Source organism: Aureobasidium subglaciale, assembly GCF_000721755.1.
Source record: "Aureobasidium subglaciale EXF-2481 unplaced genomic scaffold scaffold_0, whole genome shotgun sequence".
Lineage (NCBI taxonomy): Eukaryota > Fungi > Ascomycota > Dothideomycetes > Dothideales > Saccotheciaceae > Aureobasidium > Aureobasidium subglaciale.
In genome coordinates, this window is record NW_013566995.1 from 876,421 (window position 1) to 902,475 (window position 26,055).

The following is a 26,055-nucleotide window of genomic DNA, read 5'->3' on the forward strand; positions in this document are numbered from 1 at the left end:
TCGGGTCCTTTGTTTGGGTAACTATCCAATTTAAAAACACTGACTACACAATCTGGGCATAAAGCAAAGCAACACACTTGAACTTCTCGAGAAAAAAAAATTGAACTTTCCAAACAGAAGAAGTACAGATCTCAACGCAAGCCTCATAGCTTCCCTATGCTCGGTCTTTCTGGCTATCTGGCGAAATTGGCGAAATTGGCGAAATTGGCGACCTTCCGCGCCAGGTTGTTGACCCTCTCCCTGAGCCCTGCTTGCTCACTCTGCTGCACTGCGATATCGTCGGTCTGTTTGCGGATCTTTTCCTCCATATTTCTCTCATTGTTCCGTCGCATGTTTCTCTCCTTTTCCATCACCGTCTCCAAAACCCTCATTTTGTCACCAATGTCACCGTCGGGCAGACCCGACTCTCTCTTTTCGAGCTTGAGAATTCGTGATTCAAGCGCTTTCGTGGTTGGCTCCTGCGGATGCTTTTGCGATACTGGCATGGACTCTAGGGATGCTAGCCTGGTCTGGAGGTCCTGCAAGGTGGCTTCGAGCTGTTGGACTCGTTCTGTCTGACTTACGTTTGCCTTTGCGTTTGCTGTTGCCACAGTGGAGGACACACGACTCATGTCTTTAAAGATATTGTTGCCATAGTTTGCGCTTTGCTGGACTGGTATCTGTTCGCTGTTTTTGTGAGGGCCTTCTCCAAAGTCTAAGTTTGCGCCACGAATGGGGCGAACAGCGGAGCTTCTCTTCTTCTTCCTCTTAGAAGTGCTCTTACCAGGACGGAAACGGCTTTTGGCGCTGCTTGTGTCTGCTTGCACCTGTCCAGTTGGCTGGTGATGGTCATCGGTGCGCTCTGAAGCCACAGAAGCGCCGAGGTCGATATTATCACCCTCGTATACCACGTCGCCACTGTCGTGTACAGAGGGAAGGGTATAGACAGACCCGTCATTTGATCCCGCAGGTGTGTGGAACTCATGTTGATCGTCCTGAGCAGAAGACCGTTGTAGCTTTGTGCCGATCGACGCTCTAGTACGCTTTGCAGGTGGCTCCGTCCCTTCTCTGTTGTTGTCTTCGAGAGCACGTTTATGAGCATTCCAGCTGGGTCGGTACTGGTAATATGTCAGCTTAGCTCGCGATGCTTGAGATAAAGAATTTGTACACACCAGACGGTCTGTTTTCTTTGGAACACTGTGAGTAGCCTGGGAGCAAGATAAGTTCATACGGGAACAGAAAGCGCAACTTGCAGTGCTCTTGCTGTCTAGCATAGTCATACAGGCTCTATTGTTCTTCTCGCATAAGGTGCATCGAGGGTCGCGCTGCTCTCCATAATATAGAGCATCACGAAGTCTTGCTTCCTTAGGCTTTTTGCAATCCAGTCCTTGCCAATAGTAGGCGCCTCTCAGCTGCTTGTTATCGAAGTCTCCGGCAAACAGGGGTGGATGCAGTCTGAACACTTTAGCATTGTGAGGAACCGGTTCTTTGCCACCACGAGAATGTGTGACAGAAGGTAGTGGGGGCGGTGATTGCAAGTCACCGAGTTCGGGGGATGGATCCATGATTACGGCAGGCATCGGCTGTTGTATCTTCTAGTCGCTAGTAGCGTAAGAGGAAATTTGGATGGGAAAGGAGATTGACGTGAGGATGGGAAGGAAGAAGGACCTAGGAGTGAAGCTTCGAACTTTTATACTGGTCCGAAGAGGAGACGTTATCAGTCATTCTTCCACCCAATGGGCCCGATTACTGCCGCAAGGATGCGCCCATCTACAATCCGGTGACCAGAATGGGCCCACTCCCTTCGCGGTTGCCTCGTAACTTGCCGGGTGCAGGCTTCATGTGAGCAGATTCGCGAAACACTGATGGCTCAAATTGAGCAGTTCCGACCAGAAAAGGCAGACAAAAGTCAGGTGTTATCTACTCTTAGACAGACATTGCAAGGGTAAAGTAGGAAGGGCCGACAAAGAGAGGACCGGTATGAGGAAGGACCGGTCGACTTATAGGTCTCTTGCCTTCTCTCTCAAACAAACTCACGACGATTTCAGAGGAAATCAGAGTATAAAGGCTGTTCATCCTGAAAATTTCGCTTGACTTTTTCGTCGAAACCCCATTCCTTTTGAACCCCTTCCTCGTCCCTTCACCACCCCTGCCTCACCCTTTCTTTGTCCCATCTGATCTACACTAGATATGGTCCGAGACCAGAGACAGTCGATGTCTTCTAGACAACAACAGAATCAGGAGCTACCGCCTCTACCGGATCCCTCGAAGACACGCGATGCGCCTGCTTTGCCTAAAGGGAGGCTCTTTGTTGAACGAGCACATCCACCCCTGAGGTGGGGGGATTACAATGCTTACACTGCCACGTACTCCTGGCAAGAGCCGATAACCACTCACGGACAGGGCCCAAACACTCGACGCAAGAGATACCGGCTAGCTATGTACTATGGTATCGAGAACAGCCCCCGCTGCCGATCGTGCGAAGAGAAAGATCGCGCGTGTACGCAAAGTACTACCAGCAGGGCCAACGGTTGTACTTCATGTGGCTTTAGCAAGTATGCGTGCTCCTTGAAAGAAGACGATACCGATTATGAGGTATGTTATGTTCGCCCCTTCTCTCTCGGCATTCTAATGGATTACATGATCAGGATATCACGGGTGACTCTTCACCGGATCATGTGCAAGCTGAGGAGCAACACGTCCAGCCGTCGCCCGATGAGGGACCTAGCTTACGTCGTCCGACCTTCACATCCATCAACCGGGAGCCATCTCATATCCGAACGCGCGAGACTTCCGTTATCTCACGCTCAAGAAGTGCAAGTCCTCGAAGGACCGCTCCTGTAGCCAACATGCAGAACATGGCCCCTCGCCAGCGCGTAGTGATCGAGATACTAGAGTCCCCCCCCTTGTCTCCCCTTTCATCGCCCCCTTCTAGATCTTTGATGGCAAATGGAAAACAAATTGATCTGACTGCCGAGAGGAACCAGAACCGAGAGGACATTCTCCAAGATCGTGGGAATCTCTACAAGCTCGCTAAAGAGTTCCAACAGCTCAAAGACGAGTATGGTGCAGAGATCTACGAGCTCAGAGAAAGTGTCTCACAACTCAAAGATAAGCATGATGCAGAATTCCGCGAGCTCAGAGAAAGCATCTCTCAAACTGGTGGCCATATCAATCAGCTTATGGGCGGCTGCCGCGAACTCACAAGGCACATCTCCCAGCTAAGGGATCACATTCGCGAAACTGATGAGGGACTCCGCGCCACTAAGAGACACCTGAACCACTGTGTCACCGTGGCCTGGGGGCGACTACCACGACAAGCTTAAGATGTGGAAGGAGTTCAGGCGACTACGGCTTGGAGCAATCTGTCGTACAGCAAGAGGAATTCAGTTGGCATGATAGACCGAAAGATAGGATGGCAAACAACACGCAGTAAAGCCACCTTGATTGTATGCACAGTCCGAATCAATATTCAGAGTACTTCCACGGAAGTCCTCTGTCCATGACCATAGTCCCATCTCTGAAAATACTTCACGTCTTATATCTAGACTTCTGATGCGCATCGAAGCTCCTAGGAATGGATAAGACGACCTTATGAAGTTTATCCATGCAGCCTCATGTTCGCAATTGGGTTCAGGACAACCACGTGGCTGCGCTACAAACTCGTGGGTGACTGCGCAAATTGGAGCAGGAACTTGGAAGGGATGAGTCAAAGGGCATCATCCCATCTGTAGGACATCTCTGCTTCGTTTTCCTTCTCTCTTTGCAACAACAGGACTAAAGAAACTCACCACAAGATCTCATAATTTTCTACAACTGTGCACTGTCTATTCGAACCTGCTCCGAGTTCCTTCCCTCCTTACTCACCTCTTTCAATGGCTCAGAACTCTCCTGGATATACATCAAGCGAGGTCTCTGTACATGACTCTCCTCGCCCTGGTCCTGGACCTCGTCCCACTCCCATATCGCTACGCAACCGACCAGCAATGCCACGAAACGCCGTCATGAGCCGAGAGCACCCACCCTTATACGCTGGGGACTTCAACAACAACCTATCCAGTGACAAGTACTGGTGGGAGAAGTTAAGCCCAGACAAGCCCGAAGAGAAGCGTGTGCTCCTCGCAATGTACTATGGCGAAGAACGCCAACCTCGATGCAACGTTTGCGAGTTGCAAAATCGCGCTTGCATGTGGTTCCTCGGAGAAGAGGATCAAGCCAACAAGAGTTGTGTCAAGTGTCGTCGTGTGCATGCTACTTGCAAGACTGTAGGAAGTACAGATGTGAGTATCGATGAATCAGACGATCGTATCGGTAAGCAAAGCGAACTTCCACGCAAACGGAAAGCGATCGATCTTGGAGAGGCTGCAAAACGTCAGATACCCGACAAGCGAACCCGATCCTCCCTCAGGACAGACGAGAATAAAAAATCTACCTGTGAGGACGTTGAAGTAATCTCAGTCAAGACATTACTTCCCAGCAATCGACACATCAGGATCCGTGAATCAGCGGTCATGAACTCCTCTGTGACCCCTTCACGTTTAGGTTCAGAGTTGATTGACTCGGACTTCTCTCTTGACGAGAAAAGTCGATTCGGCACTCGCAAAGATCGGCCATTAGTCGTCGACCTTGATGATCCGCGTGATTCCAGCTGCACATTGGGCAGAGACATACGATGCTCGCAGGAAGCGAGTGACTCCCAGGTCCAGTCGCACGTCCAACAATCTCCTTCGCAAGACGCATTGCCCGGACTGGACCAAATCAAGAACGGACTTTACGCACTCATCGACCAGAGACACAAGACGGAGCTTGAGAGTCTCAAAGCACAAATAGTAGCTTTGCGTGTCGATTGCACGAACAAGGCTCCTGATGCGCATGATGTCGACTATGGTCAACAACTAAAGAGGATGCACATTGACCTCGAGACGGAGAGAGCCAGCAGACGGCGCCTAGAGGCCGAAAACTTGCGTCTCAAGAATAGGATGGCTCGGATCGAGGAAGGGCAGGAGACAAGCATGGATGACTTGCAAGACCAGATCAGGCAGTTGAGAGAGGACATGAATTCCAGACTTTAGATCGGCCCCTGTCGGCATGTTAACGTTGCATCGAGTCTAAGTGATGCGACAAGTGCTACAAAGGCAACAACTGCCATGATCGCAAGCATCACGACAGTAGGATCACAATAGCAACCAATTAGAAGAGCCTAGAGCGTAGTTATCATAAAAGTGGGTATCATTCATGTGTACGTACGGTCGCAATGGACAAGTCGAGTCATGACTCGAGAAAACAAAAGTCTATGGTATGAAAGAAACACAGTGCTCTTGCTGTGGAGATCGGGGGAAATGCTAGATCAAATGAAACAACGCTGTGCGGATGGGAGAGTATGTAAGCCAAATACAAGCGCCCAAAATTAGTAAACATCCCAGGACTTTGAAGATCGCTATGCAAGAAGAAGAATAAACATGAATCGAGAAAGGACATTAGTGACGTTTTGGCAGAAGAGCGCATGATGGAGAGCGAGAGGATCAGAACATCTCGTCTTCGCTAAAGCGGTAGCCGCCTCGTTCTTCGGCGGGCGTACGATGTGCTTCGTACGGAGTTGGTGGTTCACGGGTAGAATCGTAGTTGGGTGGAGTTTGACGCACAGAACTGCGAGGGATACTCCTGCGTCCACCGTCGACACCCCCACTTCGATGGCGGTAGCCATACTCGCTGTCTTCGCCAGAGTCGACGGAGAAGCGACTCTGAATGCGAGCGTCAGGCCTGTCAAAGGCGCGCAGGAATGAGGCAGGGGGAACAATGGTGGCAGGCGTAGAAAGAGCATTGTATGCTTCCTGACGAGAGGCACTGCGACCCCCGTCCGACTCTGCAGGGGTTCGAGGTCGCTGTGCATGGGGAAGCGATTGTGCTGTGTAGCTGCCCCAGCTCCCGCGTGAAAGTTGCAAACGGGTGACTTCATGCTGCAGGGTGCGGACTTGGTTCTCAAGAGTGCGGCGGGCGGAGCGTTCTTCGGATAGCATGTTGTAGAGAGCAGTGAAGGTGCCATTGGGCGTTGCAGCAGTGCTGCGCAAAGTCGGGGGTGCAAGATTGGATCGGTCGCCGTTTGTACTGCCATGACTGCTAGGACCCCACTCTCGTTCCATGATGTCGCCAGCATCTTCATAGCCTCGAGTTGGCGGATGCGAATCTACGAGGATGCTAGGCGGTCGTTGGCGATGTGATGAGCCGGGGGGCTCTGTCGGCGCGACAGCTGAAGGGCTAGAGAGGGTGATGTTAGACAGCGAGCGCTGGACGTCGATCAAGTGTGCCTCGAGTTTGGCAACACGAGACTCGAGATCAACAGGGGCATCGGGGACAGGGGTGGTCAGCGGACGACTGAAAGAACGGAGAGTCAACTGCGGAGATGGGCCTTTGGTGGGAGCTGACTGGCCGCGCGTGGACGGGAGCGAGACAGCGTCAGAACGTGGCACAGGCGGATGCGCGGAAAGAGGAGTCGGCACCGAAACAAAGTCGGGCTCCCGAACAAAGTGCTCTGGCACGTCGGGCACATCAGGTATGTCGGCCATGTCGGGCACGTCGGGCGCTTCGAAGTCCGAGTCAGTGGGCGGGTACTCGTAGGTGGGAGCCTTGCCGGTCGGACTGAGGAGGACGCTGGCGTAGCTCCGTCGCCAATACTCAATCTCGCCAGTGCGATCACGGAAAGGTTCAGCAGCCACCATGGCTTGCTTCAGATCGTTTGCACTGCGCGACCTCCTCTTGTCCATTCTTGACTTTGCGCCAGCTGGAACAGCGAGCCCCCTGTGTTTTTGCCCATCGACGTCGCCTGGTTGCAGCGTGTTCGACACGTCGAAGGCCTCGTTCGCCGTCATGATCAAGCTGGGCAGAGTAGCTCTGCGCTTCGGGTCATGATCGCGCGTGTAGAAAGGGTTGCCTAGATTCAGGGGCTTGAGGGCTGCGCTTTTGGGGAAATCGACAGCATTGTTGGGCGACGAGTGTGCGGGGTGGTGTTTGGGCTTGAAGGGCGCTTGTTGTAGCTGGAAAGGCGCGGAGAGAGGGCCGGCGAGCGGAGCGGACAGGGGCGCAGAGATGATGCGCTGCTGGATGGCGTCGGACGGGTTCGTGTGGATGGTCTGTGGTCGCTTGAAGTGGCCGGGATCCTGTGTCGCTGTCAGTGGTAGCCCGTGGCGAGTGCCGCTCGTACTCACGCTCTTGTGATAGCCATGTCGCGAGGCTTCGACGTGTGGCAGGGCAGGCACCTCCGGGATGTCGCCCTTGGACTTTCTCCCAAACAAGCGTCGCACAGCGTTCCGTATTGAGCCCCTTCTCTCGTTGCCTTCTATTGCCATCCCATTGCCATTGCCGATCGAGTATCTCGCTGACTTGTGTCTGCGACTTCTCGACGTTGTGTCGGTGCTACGTCTGCCATCTGCTTGTGGTCGTGCCTGTGGTAGTGGTGGTTGTGTTTGTTGTTGTTGTTGTGCTGCCGCCGTAACCAACGCGAAGTATTCGGCCGAAGGGCGGCCATTTGAGACATTGTCGACTCCTACTTCGGATCGCGCTGGTCGGATTGGCGGCGAGCGAGTTCGTGCTGTCGTTACTGATGCGTCCATGGATCCATGCAGCCAGCTGGTAGCTGACTTGATCTCTTCTGCTTTTCTGTTACGCTGGTGCTGTATATCCCAGCAAATCGTGGCCGTCAAAATGACTAGGTGCAAGAAGAGAGAGACTGGCGCAAATGCGTCTAACGAGTGACAAGGTTGCTAAAGGAGTGGACAAGTGGGGTGGCCACGAGAGAGGTCGCCCTTAGTATACACCAAGACTGCTAGAAGCTCCCTTCAGATAGCGCGCGCAGGACACTCGATAAGGGATACAGAGGAAGAAGAGTGCAAGCCACGACACGGCCACTTGGAGGGCGAGGAAGATGCTGCGTCCGACAGGGGCACTCCAGACTGCTCACATAGCAGGGACAGGACTTCTCTCCTGCAAAATGGGCATGTGCAAGAGGATATAGCCGGGAAGAGTCCGTTCCTCCAACCGTCAGCACTCAGCAGTGACTTGTCAAAGCAGGATCCGTCGACCGTAACCTGCTCGTTGCGGGGATCGCGCAGACGTGGCGTTTGCTTGCTCTTAGCCCAGCTAGCATCTGCATTAGTCGTCGTTGTAGTACTGTTTCAGCATCTCCCACCACATGGCAACGTTTTTGTGCCCTTTTGGCCTGTCCAACTTTGATTCGTTCTGCCTCTTTTCGGATCTCCGCCGTACCATGGTTTTATTGGTCGCACTCTATCCACACGACATCCCTCATCGCTATCATACTCTCAATACAAGTGAACACGCATCTCATGGCCGACCTTTGCATTTGGTCCATCAAACAAGGAGAAAAGGCTCTCCAACTTCACGACCACGCTAATCAAAGCCTATTTATAAGCACTGTCTACTTCGCAATGCCCTCGGATCTCTACCAGCCCTTTGACCAGCTATCGTTTATCAGCAATGGCGCAATTCCCATCATCGTCGCTTCGATAATACAATCGATTCGTATCTGCCCGTTCAGCTTGACCGTTGCGCCCTTGGGGGTCGTTGGCAGCGAAGATTTACTTGCTATAATGGGGTGCGGTCCATCTTTTTCGGCAACTGTTAATCTCCCGTCGCGCGTTTTTGCTGCCAAGTGATTGTCACTTCGACCATTCGGGTACATCTCACCTCCCGTCGCTGCTGATTTGGACCAGTGGAGACAGTCATTAGCTCACGGCCCATATCCTCCCATGATCCTGCCCTGCCGTGCCCTGCTCTCCAATCACCGCGTCAGCAAATCACAAGAATACTCGTGTCGAGTATCATGTGTTCAACGTGTCGAGTATAATCACACCATCTCGATCGCCTTTTGAAACCAGCACTGCCATCAGCTAGATTGGTCATGCGATCCAATGTCTGTGACACTGTCTGTCAGATAAGACAAGCCGGAGTGCCTTGCCGTACCAAACAATCTATCTATCACGCGTTACTCCTCGCGCAGCACATCGTCCAAATCCGGATAACGAAGGTCTGCATTCTCCTCCAGGAACTCCATCCAGCTCTTGAGAAATTTGCTGCCACTGTGAATACCGCAGAAGCGGCAAGTAGTTAGCTTCACACCTCCGATTTGTGCGCGGACACACACGCAGGGTACGTATGCAGGTACATCGCCTGCAAGGGCGGGATGACTTACCGACCGACCGTCTCGGAATCGCCGACAATACAGAGGTGTCTCTTGGGTCGAGTCATGGCGACTATAAGCAGACATTATCAGCGAAGCAAATCGTAATTTCATGTTGTCTCCTACCATTGAGTCTTCGCTTCTCGGCAAGGAAGCCCACCTCGTGCTCCGCGTTGCTGCGCACCAGGCTGACCACAACAGCCTCCTTCTCTCTGCCTTGGAAACCATCAATGCTTCCAAGTTCAATCCCGACGAATCTCTCCTTGAGTAGTTTTGAAAGAACGGAAAGCTGACCATTGTAAGGTGTCACAACAGCAATGTCTTCGGGCTTCACGCCAGCATCGACCAAGCTCTGAACATGCTTCTTTACGATTGCCGCTTCGAGTTCGTTGCTCTTGCTTTCACCAAGGAGACTGCTCTTTGACTTTGGTGCATCATCGTCGTCAGTCTTCTCATAAAACTCGCCACCTTGTGTATCCCAGAAAACCACAGGCTCGTTAGTGTCTTCCGTCTCCTCGACGTCGTAAGGCAGGTCTTTCAACAGTCTCGCCTTGACACTTTCCGCCGCCATGAGCTTCGACTCGTACAGCGCCGCTGAAGGGAAGGCGTTAATTTTCTCATGCATACGGTACTGTATGGTCAGCATGCGCTTGATGTCGTCCCCGTAAAGCTCAAGCGTGCGATCGAAAAGTGTCGTCTCCAGTTTAAAATCATCTTGAGTCGTCATGGGCTTGGTCTTGGTCGACTTTGAGTTCAGGCTCTTGATGGTGGGCGGTAGTTGCAGGTGATCTCCAGCCAAAATCAACTTGCTGGCACCACTCGTCAGAAGAGGTACCCAGCATTGCGCTTCCAAAGCCTGACTGGCTTCGTCAACGACGACAATGTCGAAGTGTTGGTTCTTCAGATGAAACCCACCTGCTCCGTGCAGAGTGGCAAGGACAACTTTGCTCTCTCGGACAAGACTGTCGACACATTTGGCCTCACGCTGGCGGTATTCTTTGCGAAGCTCCTTGATCTCGCCGTAGATTGCCTTTCGTTCTCTGCCATTTCTCGTCTTGCGTATACTCGCTTGTTTGTCGTCCATCTCGGTGCGAATATCCTTGACCAAGGCGGCGGCGTCGCTCGTACGTGTCAAGATATCGAGACTGTGATTGAGCACTCCTGGCAGTAGACGAGCTGGATGACCGAGTCTGACCATGGGCACTTTGTGTGGTGCCAGTCTCTCGACAATATTGTCGACTGAAATGTTGCTCGGTCCACAGACCAAGAGTCGGAGATTTTGCTTGAGACATTGGCGAATCAACTCAATCAGTGTATGCGTCTTTCCTGTTCCTGGAGGGCCGTGAATCAAGGCAACTTCGGAAGAGGCAAGGGCAAACTTGATGGCCTCTTTCTGCGAGTCGTTCAGAGAAGGGTCCATCCATTCCAGGTCTGTTGCCATATCTCTGGGCTGGACAGAGACTGTCGAGGACTGGCCGAATAGGACACGCATAAGTGTGGAGTGCTCGCTCTCTGGCATTTTCAACAACTTGTTCATAGTCTGGTTCATCCTTGATTACAGAGTCAGTTTTGGGCAACTGAATGCATCGAAGAAAAGTGCGATACCTCTTGTATGTGACATCGTTTGCGAGCTTAACACTACATAGAAACACAAAACATCAGCCAACAGCGCTCTTGCTAGAATCTGACGTGCATAGTTCACGCACAGCCACAGTTTCCCGCCAGGTATATCAACCTCGTCCTTGTCCAGAGCGACAACGATGATTTCTCTTAGCACCTTGACAACGACGCCCTGTATTCGTTTCTGCTCCATATCCTGACGCTCTTTCTTCTTCTCTGCACCCTTGGGTTGCTCAGAGACGCCAACGATATCACCGACGCGCAGTCCATGCTCAGGCAGTTCGGTGTCGGCGCCAGCGATCGCAGGATCCAGTGAAAGCTCGACCAGAGACTTACCGCCCAGACCAGTGCGTTGGGCGCTGACGGAAAGATTCAGTACGGCTAGACCAGCGCGGGCGAGAGTGGACGGAGCATGGGTGGCAGTAAGCAGGGCGGTTTCTTCCAGTTCGGCATTGAGTTCTGCGGCCAGTAGCTGAAGCTGCTTGTCGGCAAAGTTGGACACATGGATTGGCGCCATTTTTGTGTCGTTTTGGTGATGGAGATGTGGATTGTTGGACGGTCATGTTTCGCACTTTCACATGAAAACGCATACGTCAGAGTTGGAGGCTTATCGATAAGGAAATGGCTTGTCGCAAGTGTCGATGCGAGGGATGGTCAGCATGTCGTCGTCATAGAATACATAGCACAATGCGAACTTCAAAGGTCTCGAAAGAGACTGCCCGAGTGGTAGATGCTCTATCATCGAGAGGATCCAATGGCAGCGCGCCTAGGCGTAGTCTGCGCAACTTCGTCCATGCAACAGAAGTGAATTACGCCCAGGACGACGCGAGTTCGGATCTGTCTGAGCTTGCCTCGGATGCTTCTCTATCGAGTGCCTCTCCATCGCCTCCTCCTTCTTCGTCTGGAAAACGCAAGCGTGCCGTCAAGACCGAAGTGCTCTCCTCAAATCCCTCAGCCGCCAACCGCAAGTCCAACTTGCCCAAGAAAGCAAAGCGACAACCCGCCAAACGCATCAAGGGCGAATCTGGCAATGTCGCGACCGTCGAGCCTCCGCCCAATTGGGAGCAGATGTACAGTATAACTGCTGAGATGCGCAAGAAGGTCGTTGCTCCGGTCGACACCATGGGATGCGAGTCGCTGGCCGAGGAGAGCCGCTCTCCAATCGACCGACGTTTGCAGACATTGGTTGCTCTAATGTTGAGCTCACAAACAAAAGACACCGTCAACGCTGTTGCCATGAAGAATCTGCAAGACAACCTCGAAGGAGGCTTCAATCTTGCTGCATTGCTCACAGTCGAGCCTGAACGACTCAATGAGCTGATTGCAAAAGTTGGCTTCCACAACAACAAGACGAAGTACATCAAAGCAACCGCTGAGATACTACGAGATCGCTTTGATGGCGACATCCCGGATACGATAGAGGGTCTGGTCTCACTACCTGGAGTTGGCCCCAAGATGGCGTATTTGACCATGTCTGCTGCATGGGGTCGCGATGAGGGCATCGGTGTCGACGTACATGTCCACCGCATCACCAATCTCTGGGGCTGGCATAAGACCCGCAACCCTGAGGAGACTCGAGCGGAACTTGAGAGCTGGCTTCCGAGAGAGAAGTGGCATGATATCAATCACTTGCTTGTCGGCTTCGGGCAAACCATCTGCTTGCCCGTCGGTCGCAAGTGCAACAATTGCGTCCTGGCTACCGAAGGACTGTGTCCGAGTGCTGTCATAAAGAAAGAGGTGACAAAGAGGGTGAAGAAGGTCAAGGATGAGGGTGAGGTCAAGACAGAGATCGATGCGATTATCAAAGAAGAGAAGGCCGATGAAGACGCTCCTCCGCTTGATGTTCCACTTGCTGGTGCAGGTACTGTGCCGGACATTGAGGGGACTGGCGCAGGCATCAAAAGGGAAGAGGCATGATCCGCCGATCACATTCCTTGTATATGTATGTATGATGCTACGATGTCAATACTGATGCAGTGTTGTACACATAATCTTTTCCACACCTCTGCAACATGAACAACATCTATATGGCTGGTTGATGTTCCTCTGGGATACGTCGTTCTGCCAAACAAGCCACCCCTCTTATTCGAGCAGCACTCCGGGAGGCACCAGAACAGCAGAGCAAAACACCGGAGCTCGGATCTCAGAGGGATGAACAACAGGTGAAGCCCAAACATGCAAAAATGATCCTGGCAATGGGCGGAATCGAACCGCCGTCGGGTCGGCGTTGCTGGACTTTAACCTCCACAACGACACATGCTACCACTACACCACATCACCTTAGCTTGTAAGGGTTGAATCCGGTTGGCCAGATTCAGGATCTTGGTGGCGAAGCGGCTCGTTTTCGATATGACTCATCCATAATGCATCATGATAGCAGTTGCGATGTCCATCACTGCCATGTCGGCCTACACCTCTACAAATCTGCCCCTGAAGGGAATTGGTTCAGAAACTTCTTCGGAGACTCCGTCATATGTACATGTAGAAGTTTCCAAAGTGTTGTATCCATTGTCAGGTTTGATAGCAACATGACCCAATCTGTGGGCGATAAAATGCCGAAGCAACAGTACTTGCAAAATTTCATGTATTGCGAGTATCTCCCATGCAGAAGAGGCTATCTGACCTCTCCGAATATCAAAAGCGTACTGTCAGTATGACCCGAGCATTTTGACCATTGAGGGGCGTATTGTGAGTGCTTAACCGTGATGGCGATGTCGCAACCAGGGTGTTATGCTCAACCAATCCGACTTGGAGGAGCAAATCCAAAGCAAGCTTGGCACCTCGATGGGTGTTATCGACCCAAAAAAACACTATCTTGATAACGAAACACTACTAGAAGGATGTGTCTTGAATACTGGATATCTTCCAGTGGTCAGTGCCGATGGAGTGGCCCCCGGCAGTATTGGTAGTGAAGCTCAGTGCCTGCTAAAATGCGAGACGCCATGTCGTGTGCACAGCATTATTATCAAGTGTCTGTCAAGAGTGGTGTCATGAATCTGACAGCAAGTACCGACATTCAGCAATAGAATACGCGTTAAAGAGACCGAAGAAGGTGGACAAGTGTATGTATGGTCTATTTTACAAGCTATAGACCTAGCCATAGCGACAAACGCACGTTGTATTATAGCTTTGGTTTCGTATACTATCGTGAATTCGTGATCGTGTAATGTGCTGACCCATGGCAAAAACACCGCAGAGCCTATGATCAGATGGGAGCATACGGACTTCTGTAGACGTCCAGCGGGGACGCATTCATTGCCATGACATGAGCATCAGGATCTGCGTACAGACTGTGGTATACAGCAGCGTTGTGATATGCCGAAGCAAGGGAAGGGTCAAGGACGTGCATGTGGTGTGGTTGCAGCTGAGAGTGATGATGCGCATGTTGCGAGACGGGTACGGTCAAGTCCTGCCACGGATCCAGAAGGTGGGCATCGGCAGGCAGCTCGGTGAGATGGTCCATTGAAGCATCATGTGTGACATGGAGAGGAAGGGGAGACTGAAGTGTCAAAGAGAGATCGGGCTCTTTCTGGGCGATGAGCTTGTTGACGGCGCGACGGCGGGGGGCGGCGGAAGAGGTGGAAGTTGTGGTGCGTGTACGGACAGGTCGCTGACCGGTGGCAATGCCGGCACGGGCAATAGCGCGTGAGATGGTCGACATGGATACAGTCAATTGTAGTTCTTTCTGCAGATGACGGCGCATCTCGTCGAGCTCCATGTCCGGTTTGGCAGCGAGTAGGCCCTGCAGGAACTTGTCGACTCCTTCACTCATGGCACGCGGCCTGCCCAGCGTCTTTGTCTGTACACGACCCACAGTGCCGTGCTTCTTGAACTTTGCAATCTTGAGATAGACATTTGTACGCGACACGTCGGGCACGGCGGCGCGAATGGCCATGGCCGACTTGCCCTCGCTCACCATGCGCTCTATGGTCGCATTGTCCTCGTCGGTGACCATCGTCTACATGGTCAAGGTCAGTACGTGTCTGTCTGCAGTACAGGGATGCAAGCTTCCATGTAGCATGGATACAGGATGCGCTTACCGACCTCGTTTGGTTTATGATAAAACTTGTGGGATTTTTGCCGTGTGTCCCATCCTTTTTGCTTGGTCCGCTTCGCTATGTGCTGGGGAAGCGAATTCAAAGCTCGCCAGCACACTCCAGCTTTGCGTCCATCATCACAATGTGCTTCGTATGATTTGGGTGATACCGCATTGCATCCCATGCTGTAACATGCATACATGCCTCTCATCTAACCTGTTGTCTTCTCACCCGTCCTCGTCGCATCACTCAATTGTCACCATGTCTCCTGGATATTCACTCAATTCCAGTTCCGACGTTCTAGGACCGACTTCTGTTCTCAGACATTTGCACTGCGCTCACTGTGAACCCTCGCAGCTGTCGCAAGAGAGCAGCTCAGACAGCGATACCTGACAGTATTACGCTGCTTCTTCGCGCCATGTACTCCTCCAATATGAATGCACAGCCGGTACACTCGCCAACGGTTTCAGGGACGTCGTCTTCCACACGGTACTGCGGGACGACGGCTGATTGCCTGATTACGGTTTCGCAATCAGTGCAAGGTGCCCTCCTTGCCCCCTCCGACGTCATACGTCCTTGCGTTTTGTCACCGAGCATAACAAGACTCCGCCAAGGCATCATGGCTGATACTCGATTGCTGCACGTTAGGTACATGTGCAAGACATGCTGTTGTCCAGAGGGTCGAAGCCCTCGCTGAGAATGCGAGCCTGTACTCGGATGTCTTAGTCATGGCGAGACAGAGACAGGGTGACAAGAAACCGCCTCCTGAACCCACGTCAGAGGTATCGACTCTGAACGATCAAGGTTCTAGCTGACATTTTTCCTGCTAGCGAATGCAGAGTTTCACAAACGTTTTGCCAATACATACGTCTTCTTCAGACCCGGGCGCAATACACTGAATCATGAAGCCGGGCTACCGAAAACAACAGAGGTTACGAGGTATCTGCCCTAGTCGCAGCAACGCGCACACGTAATGATCCTGGCTGGTGGATCTGTCGCGGACCTGCAAGTTGCAACACAGACAGGGCGGATACCTGGCGCATATAGAGATCATCGCTAATTGTTTGGCAACAAATATATAGGCGGGCATCTCGCTCACGGACGCCCTTTTCTAGAAGCAAAACCGAAGAAAAGGGAGCCAGCTTGGCGGGGTTTCTCTTTCCGAAATTGGGCTGGCCGTTGAACCTTGCGACCACATGCACACAACCCAGCCCTTTTCAATTTCAACGTATGCGTGACAGTTCGATAATCGAGAACGATGTACACGATAGCAGGTATTGTGAGGCTGGCGGATGGCAACTTGTCCATGAGACAGCAGATGCAAACGTCTCGTGCCACGCCGAAAGCGTGCATCCGTGATGGATAGAGGGCCCAATCCTTTCATCAGAGCATCCCGCAATCGAACCCGCACGGTTGGCGTTCATGATGGTCCCGGCTTTTGGGTTAATTATTGCCATGCTCCTAATGACTCCTGGGCACGTTGTGTCTGTGTCAGATCAAAGGGTATTTTGCATCTAGTTGCTAGGCTCTATTTCCTGCATAGACGTTTCGTCCGGTCGTCTCTTTAATCGAAGGGGCCGCAAACATTAACATTCCAATCCCCTCTTGCCCTGCTTGCTCGCTTTTCCTTATACCACCCATCCCACCTTCCTCTTCTCTCGACCACCCCGCGTTTCGGCTTGCCTTCGACTCTCCTTTTGCTCGACGACCCAGCCATCCGGTTCCGCTCAAGTCTTTGTAGTCGCCGCTCCCATCACCACCTTTCAACGACCACGACATCATCCGCTTGCGGCCTCTGCAGTAAAATCAATACCGCCATTAGTGCTGTAACTGCCGTGTTGAACAACTCGAACATACCCATAAATAATATCAGAACTTTGGCTGGATCCATACGCTCCAGTAATACCATAACAACAATCATCGGCAGAAACAGGACACCGCCTTTGCAGACAAGTGAGTGCTGCCATCGAGTCCATTTCCTCTAGCCAATGGGCGTCGCCGTAGGAATATCCAAAGCTGATTTCACTCTGCTCAAGATCTTGATCATTCACCACGTCGTCACCGAGGCTTCGTCCAGCTTTACTTTCCACAACTTCTCTACCACCTTCTCCTTCCAAGATCTCTAACCTTTTTAACCCCACCCACTCATACCACACCGTCTCGCTGCAATGGAAGGCAACGGTGGTAGATCCGGTAGAAGAAACGATTCTATCAGCAGTATCATGTCTCTGGGTGCTGACAACAACTCATCATCATGGACCGACGATAACAACAGCAACGACACACCTGCCACTCAGAGATCTTCACGTGCAGAGAACACCCAGATGCACGAGCTCGATCATGAGACATCCGTCCACATGATTTCACAATTCTCTCCAGAGGATGCTTCATATACCGATGCCTCGAGCAACATCGACACTGAATCAGACATTGACATGCTGGATCCTTCTGAACTCCGCCACCACATCCTTGAGCTGCTCGACGAACTCCCCGCGACCTGCGCAATCGACTTCGCTACTCCATACCAGAGAGCCGCCATGCTTCCTCCTGTCACGCAAGACTCACTCTGTGAGTTGGATGTTGGTCGCATAATCAACAACCCCAAGCTCCGTCACGATGTCAACTTTGATCGCGAACTCCACTTCAGACCCAACCTCGATGGCTCCAGAGGCAAGTTGAAGTTGAAGTCAGCTGACGAGTACTGGAAGGCCTTGTTGGCCGAGCTGGTGATCTACAAAGCAGTCGGCGAACGTCTCAGGGAGTGCAAAAGCGCAGACGAACTCGAGTACTACACTTTCATGATCAAGACCAACCAGATGAGACTTCCCGGAGTTTTCAGCACAATCTACGAGATCCTCAAGACTCTTGTGCCTGACCGTGACCAAGCCATCGTCGCAGAGAGACTCGATGTCGACATGATTATGCAGCAAATTTGCAAGGGCGTCTTCAATCTTCTGGACTTGGCTCAGTGGCTGGCTTCCATCCTGAAGGCTCACTGCGCCCCTATGAGAGACGAGTGGATCGACTCGATGCTTGAGCAGACCACCAGAGGCGTCAACCAAGAAGATCAGAACGCTATCGTGACCGGACTCAGACAGACTCTCGCCATTCTCGAGGCCATGAAGCTGGACGTCGCCAACCATCAAATCAGACATCTTCGCAGCTTGCTCATCGACGACACTGTCAACTTCCAGCAGAAGTACCACCTCCACAAGATCGCCGCCAATCGCTTCAAGCTTGAAAGTGCTCGCTCTTGGTTCAAGCAAGAAGAGTCTCTCTTCAGCAACCGTGCCCTTGGACTCGCGCCTCTGGAGATCTTCTCTTCGGCCGTCCTCCGCTCCCTGCTTTCGCAAGATCCCTCTTCTCGTTTCCCCGAAACCTTCCACCTGGACGCTGAACGCCTGCGCATCCTTCGCAGCGATCTCCACAGCTTGGTTCAGATGGACATGTGCTGCAACGCCTTCGACATCCTCATCAAGGACAAGATCGATGACAACACTCGTCTTGCTGCCAGAAAGTCTCTACAGGCCAACATCGCCGACATAATCGGCGAGTCACGCCTCTACTTGGAGAACCTCGAGAATATCTCGGCCCAGATCGTCCGCCTCGTTCTCCAGCTCGAAGGTGCCACTGCAGCCTTCGACTCCGACATGATGAGTATCGTCGAGCACCACCTTCGCGCAGAATTGCCCTTCTCCTCTTCGGCTTTTGGTGTTAAGCTCGAGGAACTCTTCAGTGCCCAGTTCCCCAGGCTCCGCAACGCTATCAACTCCAGCACCAGACACAATCTTCTGGCTCTCCATGACGCCATGCTACCTCCTACTCAGCCTGCTGGCAAGTGTGTCTCTCAGAAGGTCATCAGCGAGCCCCCCATGGACGAGGTCCTCAAGCGTGTCACTCATCTCGCTGTTCTCCATTGGCATGTCTGGGCGGCAATTGTCTACGATGTCCAGGGCGAAGGATGCTTGCAACCTCTGAGCTCGGCTGGCAACGAACCAGACACTTCCGAGATGAATGCCAACGCCACCTCGTCTAGCCCCTTGGCCTTGAGCCCCGAGATGAAGAGCCAGAGCGGTAGTTTCACTCAGCCCTCTGGTCCCTCCATCACCAACAGTCGTTCTCAGAAGTAGACTGACAACCATTTGTCGGTCCTTCGATCATCTTCAGCTTTGTAACAACATTACCCAGTTAATCTTTCGGCTCTTTATTGTTTCCCACCACACAGCGCTAGTCTACAACAGCAGCTTCCATCCTCTCCGTCAAAGGAAGTAAAAGAAGCAGTTGCTGTCGGACATGCTCAACATGTGTGGTTTTCTGCAGATACCCCTTTGTTTTTATTTCATTTTTCCCTTTGTTCTCTTCACATTATCATGAAGCAGTTCAGCAAGGCGCTGGCGGAGTTAATTGAGGCAAATGAGCGTTCGTCTATTTTCGGAATGCCGGAATCCGTGTTATTAGCAAAGCAGTCAGTTATTGTTCGTTGTAAATAATCAAACCTTTATCCATGTTCTATCAATATTCAAGTGGGTTCGCTTCAATGCATGTGCGTCTGACATACACATCCGTTCTTAATGAGCAGAGAAGAGCGACAACGAGCTGTAGCACGTTATATCTTGTATCGAACTGCCTTACTCAGGGAGTCGTTGAAGCGATTTATCTCGGCGCCATTGCTCCAGATTCGGAAATCTCGTGCGGTAAGACAGCTACAAGTAGGCCTTTCTTTTGTACACGGGGAGGTTCTGCGTCTGACACAACCAGATGCGTATCGACTGCCAATCAACCACGTCATTTTGCTTCGAAAGTATGGACTACAGTACGCAAATCAGAGCCATGTACTCTATCACCGACCTTTTCTGAAATAAATTTGAGCCTCAGGCGAAGAGATGTCAAATACATTAACCCCACGAGCAAGAGAAGCTTGATCGTGAGACTAGCCTGTCCTGGCCAAGTTACTTGCTGCCGACTAGCCGAAAGCGGGCCAAACGTGGGGGGAGGTTCAACAAGATGATATCATTGACGAAGTTTTGATGATGCTATATGCATATCCTCATGCTTACGTAGGACGGGACAGCGGCACTGATTTGTGGTGTTATGGCGGCTGAGATGACGGTACGAACTTACAGAGTGCCGCAGCTTCCGCCAAGTTCAGGTTTATAATTGATTGTTGACGATCAACAATCTTTCTTCTGATCTCCGCTGTGTTTTGCATCAAAGCATCGAGTCAATCATGGATACAAAGAACCCCAACAAGGAGTTCAGATCTACTCCTGAGTATGCCGAGTACCAGAGAGAAAACTTCTGGGCTGACAACGAGGGGAAGATTCCTCCTTTTAACACTCGTAAGCGGAATGCAACTACTGCAGCGCAGATTAGATACTAAATTACATAGACCCCGACAAGCTCGAGGAGCGAGCAAAAGAGAAGCTCTCGGAGGGTGGCTGGTACTACGCCTCTTCCAACGCAGGCTACTCGACAACACATCTTGCCAATCGCCAGGCCTTTTATCGTCATCGCATCATTCCTCGCATGCTGGTCGACACCAACAGGCGCGACACTACTTGGGAGATCTGGGGACACAAAACCAGCGCACCCATCGGATTCTCTCCAGTCGGTATCAACAAGATCTATCATCCTCTTGGAGAGCTTCCTGTCGCGAAAATCGCAAAGGAACTCAACCTGCCTTATTGTTTGAGCACTGCTGGCTCGCAGCCCATAGAGGATGTTGGTGCTGCTAACGGAGAGGGTCCTCGTTTCTTCCAGCTGTACATGCCTCACGATGATGAGTTGACGATCTCCTTATTGCGGAGAGCTATAGACTCTGGCTTTACTGCTTGCATCCTGACTGTCGAGTATGTGTTCCGACATTGCTGACTCGCGAGACCAACTAACACCCTCCAGTACATGGCAGCTCGGCTGGAGACACGACGACGTCGCAAATAGCAACTATGCTTTCTATCACGGAATCGGTCACGACTTGGGCCTATCGGATCCAGTGTTCCAGAAGAGAATGGCAGAAAGTGGCATCGACCCACAGAAAGAGCCTAACAGAGCGGGTGCTAAATGGATCGATAACGTCTGGCATGGAAGAGCACACAGTTGGGAGAAGATGCCTTGGCTCATCAAGACGTGGAAGGAGATGAGCGGCGGCAAGCCTTTCGCCATCAAGGGTATTCAGAGCGTGGCTGATGCCAGAAAGTGCGTTGAGATTGGCTGTGATGGCATCGTCGTCAGTAATCACGCTGGTAGACAAGTCGACGGCGCTGTTGCCAGTCTCGATGCCTTGGAGCAGATCGCTGATGGTATGTCCACGATCTAAGCGTAAAGGAATGCAGCTGCTAATGCTATCGCTTCTAGCTGTTGGTGACAAGATCTACATCATGTTCGACTCGGGCGTTCGTGGAGCTTCGGATGTATTCAAGGCTCTTGCACTGGGAGCCAAGTTTGTGTTTGTCGGCAGGCTATGGATTTGGGGATTGAGCATCATGGGCGAGCATGGCGTGAGGCATGTCATGAAGTCGCTTTTGGCAGACTTTGATATCCTGTTGAACGTTGCCGGCTACCAGAATGTCGGACAGATACAAGGTAACCGCGAGGCGATCGAGTCGTTGCCAAAGGTTTACTCTCTGATCCAGGAGAGAGCTAAGCTGTGAGGAGCTACGAGGATAGTGATTTGATGGACATTACGAACAGCACAATGATCAAATCATAGTAGAATCACAACGTTGCTGCTTAGGAGAGCTTGAATTTGTTTTGTTCGCTCAAAAGTGATGTTGTGTTATGAAGGAAGAAGGTATCCTCGAACTTTCATTTGTTTGATGAGTTGTTGTTGATCCGTGCGCCCAGAGATTCATGTTCAGCTTGTGCAACAACCATCCCATCATCTACCAACCATACACAATTTTCGAAGCGGGCAATCAAATATGGATGAATCTCATGACCACGAGACTATTACGTACGACACGTTCACGCAATTGCTCAAGTCATACAAAGACCTTGTTCCGAGCAAGTTAGACGAGCTGGAAGAGCACCGACTCGAGACCATACCTAAAGCACTATCGGAAAGGACCGACGACGCGCATCTCAAAAAGAGTGAAGTGCAAACCTTAGTGGACTGGAAGCTGTACGTTGAAGCGTTGAGAGTCCCACTTCCTTGCACACACTGATGCTTCCTCGAATCCTTCAGCGGTCATGGCACTTTCAGACCTTCTCTGCGCAAGCTTGTCGAATCAAATTCAGATGAGACGGTGGAGCAGTGTACGCGAGAAGCGTTCGAGACTTACGACAAGGACAGCGATCAGTGGGACAAGGCGGTGGCAATGTTGGCCAAAGGCCTCCGTGGCGTAGGGCCCGCGACGGCCTCGCTCCTGCTCAACACTTACGACCCTGAGAGAGTGCCGTTCTTTTCCGACGAACTGTTCCGATGGGTAATGTTCTCCGGGGGCAAAGGTAATGGCTGGGACAGGAAGATCAAGTATTCGGCGAAGGAATACCAAGAGCTGTACAAACGGGTGGAGTTGTTACGAGAGAAATTGTCCAAAGATGGCGAGAAGACGATCACGTCAATTCAAGTGGAAATGGCAGCGTACGTGCTCGGGCGGCAACAGACCGAGGGAGCAAAGAGAAGGAGGATTGGTGAAGAAGACGAAGAAGAAACCAAAACGGAAGCAGAAGAAGACAAGACCAACAAGAGGAAACGAAGAAAGACATAGAGATTTTGTACCATCGGTATAGCATTGATCATCAGCATGATGTCGTACACATGCAGCTCATGAAGCCCCTCCAAGGGTCCGAGGGGTCATCGGTTCGAGTTGAGACTGTCGAGGCATATCTCATACTCGAGTGTTGTAGGGCTGAGCACGCCATACTGACTGACATTACAGAAATTTTGGCTGTCGAGTACGCTTCTCATCTGCATGCAAGCCACCGTTCCTCACCAATGACACTGATCTTCATGAAAAGTGATCAAAAGTCGAAGCACTTGAGGCTTGGTCACCTACTAGTGTTTGTTATATCAATATGTAGTTCCAGTTTACCCGAAGTAAGTGCATGGGCAGTCGTCTCGGAGGTGCAAACGAGGGCGGATAACATTGCCCACTTGGTCAAAGTCTCGCGGATATTTATTATTAAGCATGAGCGTGGGCTTTGAAAGCAGCAGTAAGCCGAGGGAGGGCGGGGTGCACAAAAAGGTTCCCGCAACCTAATCTGGACTAGTTGACGGAGAGTATTAGTAGAGGAGCACAATGCTAAGCTTGTAGATGAGATGAGAGGAATCATGACAAAGCAGACAAGCAATAGGACAAGCAGAAGGAAATATGAAATGGATTGATCATAAGCGGGACGAGGTGGACAAAGGGGATTGACACAACGATGATGCTAAGATGCGCACTGGTGTGGGCGGATCAAAGCGGAGGGAGGAGCGAATCGAGGGCTGTTTCAATGCACGTGCCAAGTGGGCCGGCAGGTCGAAAGTGCCCCCCAACGATTGCAAGTCAGGCAGTCGCACTTCCAATTCGTCCGACTTTCTGCTCCTGCCTCGCTCCCTAAAAGCACGCAAGCATCCCACGACCCTCTGCTACGCCCAGCGATCCTCGAATACGACCTATACACCCCGCCCCCGCCTCTCTTGAGTTTTTAAACAAATACCAGCGCCGCCGCGCGCCTGCCGCCCATTTCCGCCCGTAATGTCGACCTACAACGGACGTCGCGCACCTAACGTGTCGCAATACATCGCCAACCTGAACACGGTGCCTTCTGCCGCCGACCTGGCCGCCCAGCAGGAACTCGGTATCTTCGATGATGACCTGGCCATGTTCACCAGCACTCAATTCTTCGACTTCGATGGAGACATGCCCGCTTTCAATGACATGCCTCAGCAGCAGCAGTCCCCCGCCAACCTGCAGCCCGACATGCACAAGCCCCTCGACTTTGGAAACAGTAAGCGTTTCCCTTGGCACCTCGTCCTACCTCGTTAGCTAATCCACTGCAGCCAACAACTTCCAATTCCCCGACTTCAACTTCCAGCAGCAGTCGCGTCCCCGCACCCTGCCGCCCTCTCCGCCAAACGGCCTTGCCATCGCTCCTTCGCCCTCTACCCGTCTGGACTTTTCTGCTCAGCATGCTCCCCACATGGTCCAACCCCAGGCTGCTTTCTCTCACGCATCTCCCCAAGTAGGCGAGAAGCGCAAGTCGACTGTTGCCGCCATGTCGTCGCCCGACGATCTCGAGGACGAGTCCCGTATGGCCGCCGAGGAGGACAAGCGTCGCCGCAACACTGCTGCTAGTGCCCGTTTCCGTGTCAAGAAGAAGCAACGTGAGCAGGCTCTCGAGAAGACCGCCAAGGACATGTCCGACAAGGTCCAGCTTCTCGAGGCTCGTGTCAACCAACTCGAGATGGAAAACAAGTGGCTCAAGGGCCTTATTACCGAGAAGAATCTCAAGGGTCCCAACGCCAAGTCAGAAACCACAGAAATCAAGGCCCCCGAGACAATAATCGACTCGTCCAAGAAGGGTGTTGGCACCGAGCAAGGGGCGGACCAGGCTGTCGAGGCTTGATTACGATCATGCCAACACGTCTCCGCCGGCCTCAAATTTAAAATGTTCTTATTGCTTTACACACCATCTGATTTTTGAACACATGGGTTACATGTCTAGTCGAGTGGATTATTTTGGTTGAGATTATTATATACATGCCAAGTGCTAAATGCATTTACTTGTTCACATTTACAAGCGTGCTGACAGCTTCGATCTCTTCGTTGGACTCCACTTGGCATATGGATGATCCGCTGTAGTAGGCACCAGGTGATCCACATCCAAGCTGTTGATGAGACCAGGATGCACTTGCGAGAGATCGGTGATGCCCATCAACTTCATGGTGGTCTCCAACTCATCTTTGAGGACTGTTGGTGTTCGTCAGCGTCGGCTACTGTGTATGTGATCAGGAAGATGGACTTACTGTCTACCATGTGGTCCACTCCCTCGGCGCCATAGTTGACCGAGTACAAGAAAGGTCTTCCCAGCCCAACCGCCTTGGCACCTAAGCAAAGACACTTCAAGATGTCAGTGCCTCTTCGGATGCCACCATCGACATACACCTCCAATTGGTCGAAGATCTCAGGATACCTGCGTTGGCACTCGAGCAGTATCATCACGGATGGTGGCGAGGTGTCCAGACTCCTGCCGCCGTGGTTACTAAGCACGATACCGTCGACTCCCGCCTCGGCAGCCATCTTTGCATCGTCGGCACTCATGATACCCTTGAGCACAACCTTGCCGTCCCAGCATCGACGTAGCCATTGCATGTCATCCCAGCTCAGACTGCTGTCGATGTAACTGCCCATGATTCTACCCAGACCTCCGCCCTTCTTGTCGTTGACGGCTTGAGCACCTGTCATGGGTGCGTTGGTGCTGGCGTCTGCTGAAACCCTCTCGTCGGCCTCTCGCTTGCCAGGAACTGGTGCGTCGACTGTGACGAAGACGGCTGAGCAACCCGCGGCGCGGACTTTTTTGAGCAGAGCTTCTGATTGTTTGCGGTCCTTGTTTACGTAGAGTTGGAAGAAGAAGGGCTGGCCTTTTGGTACGGATGAGACGACCTCATTGATGGGATATGAGGCATTGCTGGAAACCTGTAGTTGCACGTTAGCATACTTTTCATGGCAAATCCCAAATCCAAAACTTACGCAGTATGGCACATTCTCCTTGCTGAGGCCTCTTGCAATTCCCTTCTCGCCATCCGGATGTACCAATTTAACCAACGCAGCCGGATGCACCATAAACGGCACACCAACCTTGTGACCGAGAATTGTAGTTGTAGTATCAATCTTACTGACGTTTCTCAAGATGCGGGGTCTGAACCAGATACGGCTAAAGAAGCTGCGGTTTCGCTCGTAGGTATAGCAGTCTGTAGCCGCTGAACTGTAGAATGCCCATGTCTTCTTGGCCAATGTGTTTCTTGCCACTTCTTCGAAATCGTCGCAGTTGATGATGCTGTGGAGAGGTGGTTTCTCGTAGGGTTGGACGGAAGTCAGTTTCTCGTAGCTGTCTCCTCTGTCGACTCCGCCTTTGATGGTAGCATTGGTTTTTGCAGACATGATTGTAAATATGATATTGGAATTATTAGGTCAAGAAGACAAAGCCCGACGACTAGAAGAGAGTCTTTATATTCTTTCCATGTTTTTGGAGAGCATTGCCGACATGGTCGGCTATTGACTCTCGCAGAGAAACCCGATA

The 26,055-nt window shown here is 51.8% G+C and overlaps 13 protein-coding genes across 13 annotated transcripts; 8 read left to right on the forward strand and 5 right to left on the reverse strand.

Annotated features, from left to right (window-relative positions):
* Positions 1–173: 173 nt before the first annotated feature.
* AUEXF2481DRAFT_24731 (uncharacterized protein) lies at positions 174–1,544 on the reverse strand (the record flags this gene model as incomplete). The annotated part of the gene is made up of 1 exon (XM_013493443.1): positions 174–1,544. The coding sequence occupies one exon, from the start codon at positions 1,542–1,544 to the stop codon at positions 174–176; it is 1,371 nt and encodes a 456-aa protein (XP_013348897.1).
* Positions 1,545–2,389: 845 nt separating this feature from the next.
* On the forward strand, positions 2,390–3,305 carry AUEXF2481DRAFT_75490 (uncharacterized protein; the record flags this gene model as incomplete). The annotated part of the gene is made up of 2 exons (XM_013493444.1): positions 2,390–2,574; positions 2,628–3,305. The coding sequence occupies exons 1-2, from the start codon at positions 2,419–2,421 to the stop codon at positions 3,303–3,305; spliced, it is 834 nt and encodes a 277-aa protein (XP_013348898.1). The 5' UTR covers positions 2,390–2,418.
* A 549-nt stretch (positions 3,306–3,854) lies between these two features.
* On the forward strand, positions 3,855–5,051 carry AUEXF2481DRAFT_84481 (uncharacterized protein; the record flags this gene model as incomplete). The annotated part of the gene is made up of 1 exon (XM_013493446.1): positions 3,855–5,051. The coding sequence occupies one exon, from the start codon at positions 3,855–3,857 to the stop codon at positions 5,049–5,051; it is 1,197 nt and encodes a 398-aa protein (XP_013348900.1).
* A 225-nt stretch (positions 5,052–5,276) lies between these two features.
* AUEXF2481DRAFT_134111 (uncharacterized protein) lies at positions 5,277–7,952 on the reverse strand. The gene is made up of 2 exons (XM_013493448.1): positions 7,182–7,952; positions 5,277–7,133 (listed from the first exon to the last, which is right to left on the reverse strand). The coding sequence occupies exons 1-2, from the start codon at positions 7,584–7,586 to the stop codon at positions 5,502–5,504; spliced, it is 2,037 nt and encodes a 678-aa protein (XP_013348902.1). The 5' UTR covers positions 7,587–7,952; the 3' UTR covers positions 5,277–5,501.
* Positions 7,953–8,977: 1,025 nt separating this feature from the next.
* Positions 8,978–11,309, reverse strand: AUEXF2481DRAFT_24735 (uncharacterized protein; the record flags this gene model as incomplete). Its single annotated transcript, XM_013493449.1, has 5 exons — positions 8,978–9,071; positions 9,185–9,245; positions 9,299–10,722; positions 10,778–10,810; positions 10,879–11,309. 5 exons carry the CDS (start codon positions 11,307–11,309, stop codon positions 8,978–8,980), a joined length of 2,043 nt encoding a protein of 680 aa, XP_013348903.1.
* Positions 11,310–11,424: 115 nt separating this feature from the next.
* On the forward strand, positions 11,425–13,110 carry AUEXF2481DRAFT_34603 (uncharacterized protein). Its single transcript, XM_013493451.1, has one exon. The coding sequence runs from the start codon at positions 11,480–11,482 to the stop codon at positions 12,707–12,709; it is 1,230 nt and encodes a 409-aa protein (XP_013348905.1). The 5' UTR covers positions 11,425–11,479; the 3' UTR covers positions 12,710–13,110.
* A 781-nt stretch (positions 13,111–13,891) lies between these two features.
* On the reverse strand, positions 13,892–15,482 carry AUEXF2481DRAFT_134170 (uncharacterized protein). The gene is made up of 2 exons (XM_013493453.1): positions 14,837–15,482; positions 13,892–14,750 (listed from the first exon to the last, which is right to left on the reverse strand). The coding sequence occupies exons 1-2, from the start codon at positions 15,038–15,040 to the stop codon at positions 13,998–14,000; spliced, it is 957 nt and encodes a 318-aa protein (XP_013348907.1). The 5' UTR covers positions 15,041–15,482; the 3' UTR covers positions 13,892–13,997.
* A 1,322-nt stretch (positions 15,483–16,804) lies between these two features.
* Positions 16,805–19,146, forward strand: AUEXF2481DRAFT_133326 (uncharacterized protein). Its single transcript, XM_013493454.1, has one exon. The coding sequence runs from the start codon at positions 16,998–17,000 to the stop codon at positions 18,957–18,959; it is 1,962 nt and encodes a 653-aa protein (XP_013348908.1). The 5' UTR covers positions 16,805–16,997; the 3' UTR covers positions 18,960–19,146.
* A 910-nt stretch (positions 19,147–20,056) lies between these two features.
* Positions 20,057–21,479, forward strand: AUEXF2481DRAFT_24739 (uncharacterized protein; the record flags this gene model as incomplete). Its single annotated transcript, XM_013493456.1, has 4 exons — positions 20,057–20,168; positions 20,219–20,678; positions 20,728–21,128; positions 21,184–21,479. The coding sequence occupies 4 exons, from the start codon at positions 20,057–20,059 to the stop codon at positions 21,477–21,479; spliced, it is 1,269 nt and encodes a 422-aa protein (XP_013348910.1).
* A 127-nt stretch (positions 21,480–21,606) lies between these two features.
* On the forward strand, positions 21,607–22,273 carry AUEXF2481DRAFT_34611 (uncharacterized protein). Its single transcript, XM_013493457.1, has one exon. The coding sequence runs from the start codon at positions 21,750–21,752 to the stop codon at positions 21,990–21,992; it is 243 nt and encodes an 80-aa protein (XP_013348911.1). The 5' UTR covers positions 21,607–21,749; the 3' UTR covers positions 21,993–22,273.
* AUEXF2481DRAFT_34612 (uncharacterized protein) lies at positions 21,714–22,674 on the forward strand. Its single transcript, XM_013493458.1, has one exon. It carries the CDS (start codon positions 22,146–22,148, stop codon positions 22,536–22,538), a length of 393 nt encoding a protein of 130 aa, XP_013348912.1. The 5' UTR covers positions 21,714–22,145; the 3' UTR covers positions 22,539–22,674.
* A 698-nt stretch (positions 22,675–23,372) lies between these two features.
* Positions 23,373–24,381, forward strand: AUEXF2481DRAFT_84489 (uncharacterized protein; the record flags this gene model as incomplete). Its single annotated transcript, XM_013493460.1, has 2 exons — positions 23,373–23,763; positions 23,816–24,381. The coding sequence occupies exons 1-2, from the start codon at positions 23,511–23,513 to the stop codon at positions 24,379–24,381; spliced, it is 819 nt and encodes a 272-aa protein (XP_013348914.1). The 5' UTR covers positions 23,373–23,510.
* A 168-nt stretch (positions 24,382–24,549) lies between these two features.
* On the reverse strand, positions 24,550–25,916 carry AUEXF2481DRAFT_61398 (uncharacterized protein; the record flags this gene model as incomplete). The annotated part of the gene is made up of 3 exons (XM_013493461.1): positions 24,550–24,725; positions 24,782–25,451; positions 25,506–25,916. The coding sequence occupies 3 exons, from the start codon at positions 25,914–25,916 to the stop codon at positions 24,550–24,552; spliced, it is 1,257 nt and encodes a 418-aa protein (XP_013348915.1).
* Between the last annotated feature and the right edge of the window lie 139 nt (positions 25,917–26,055).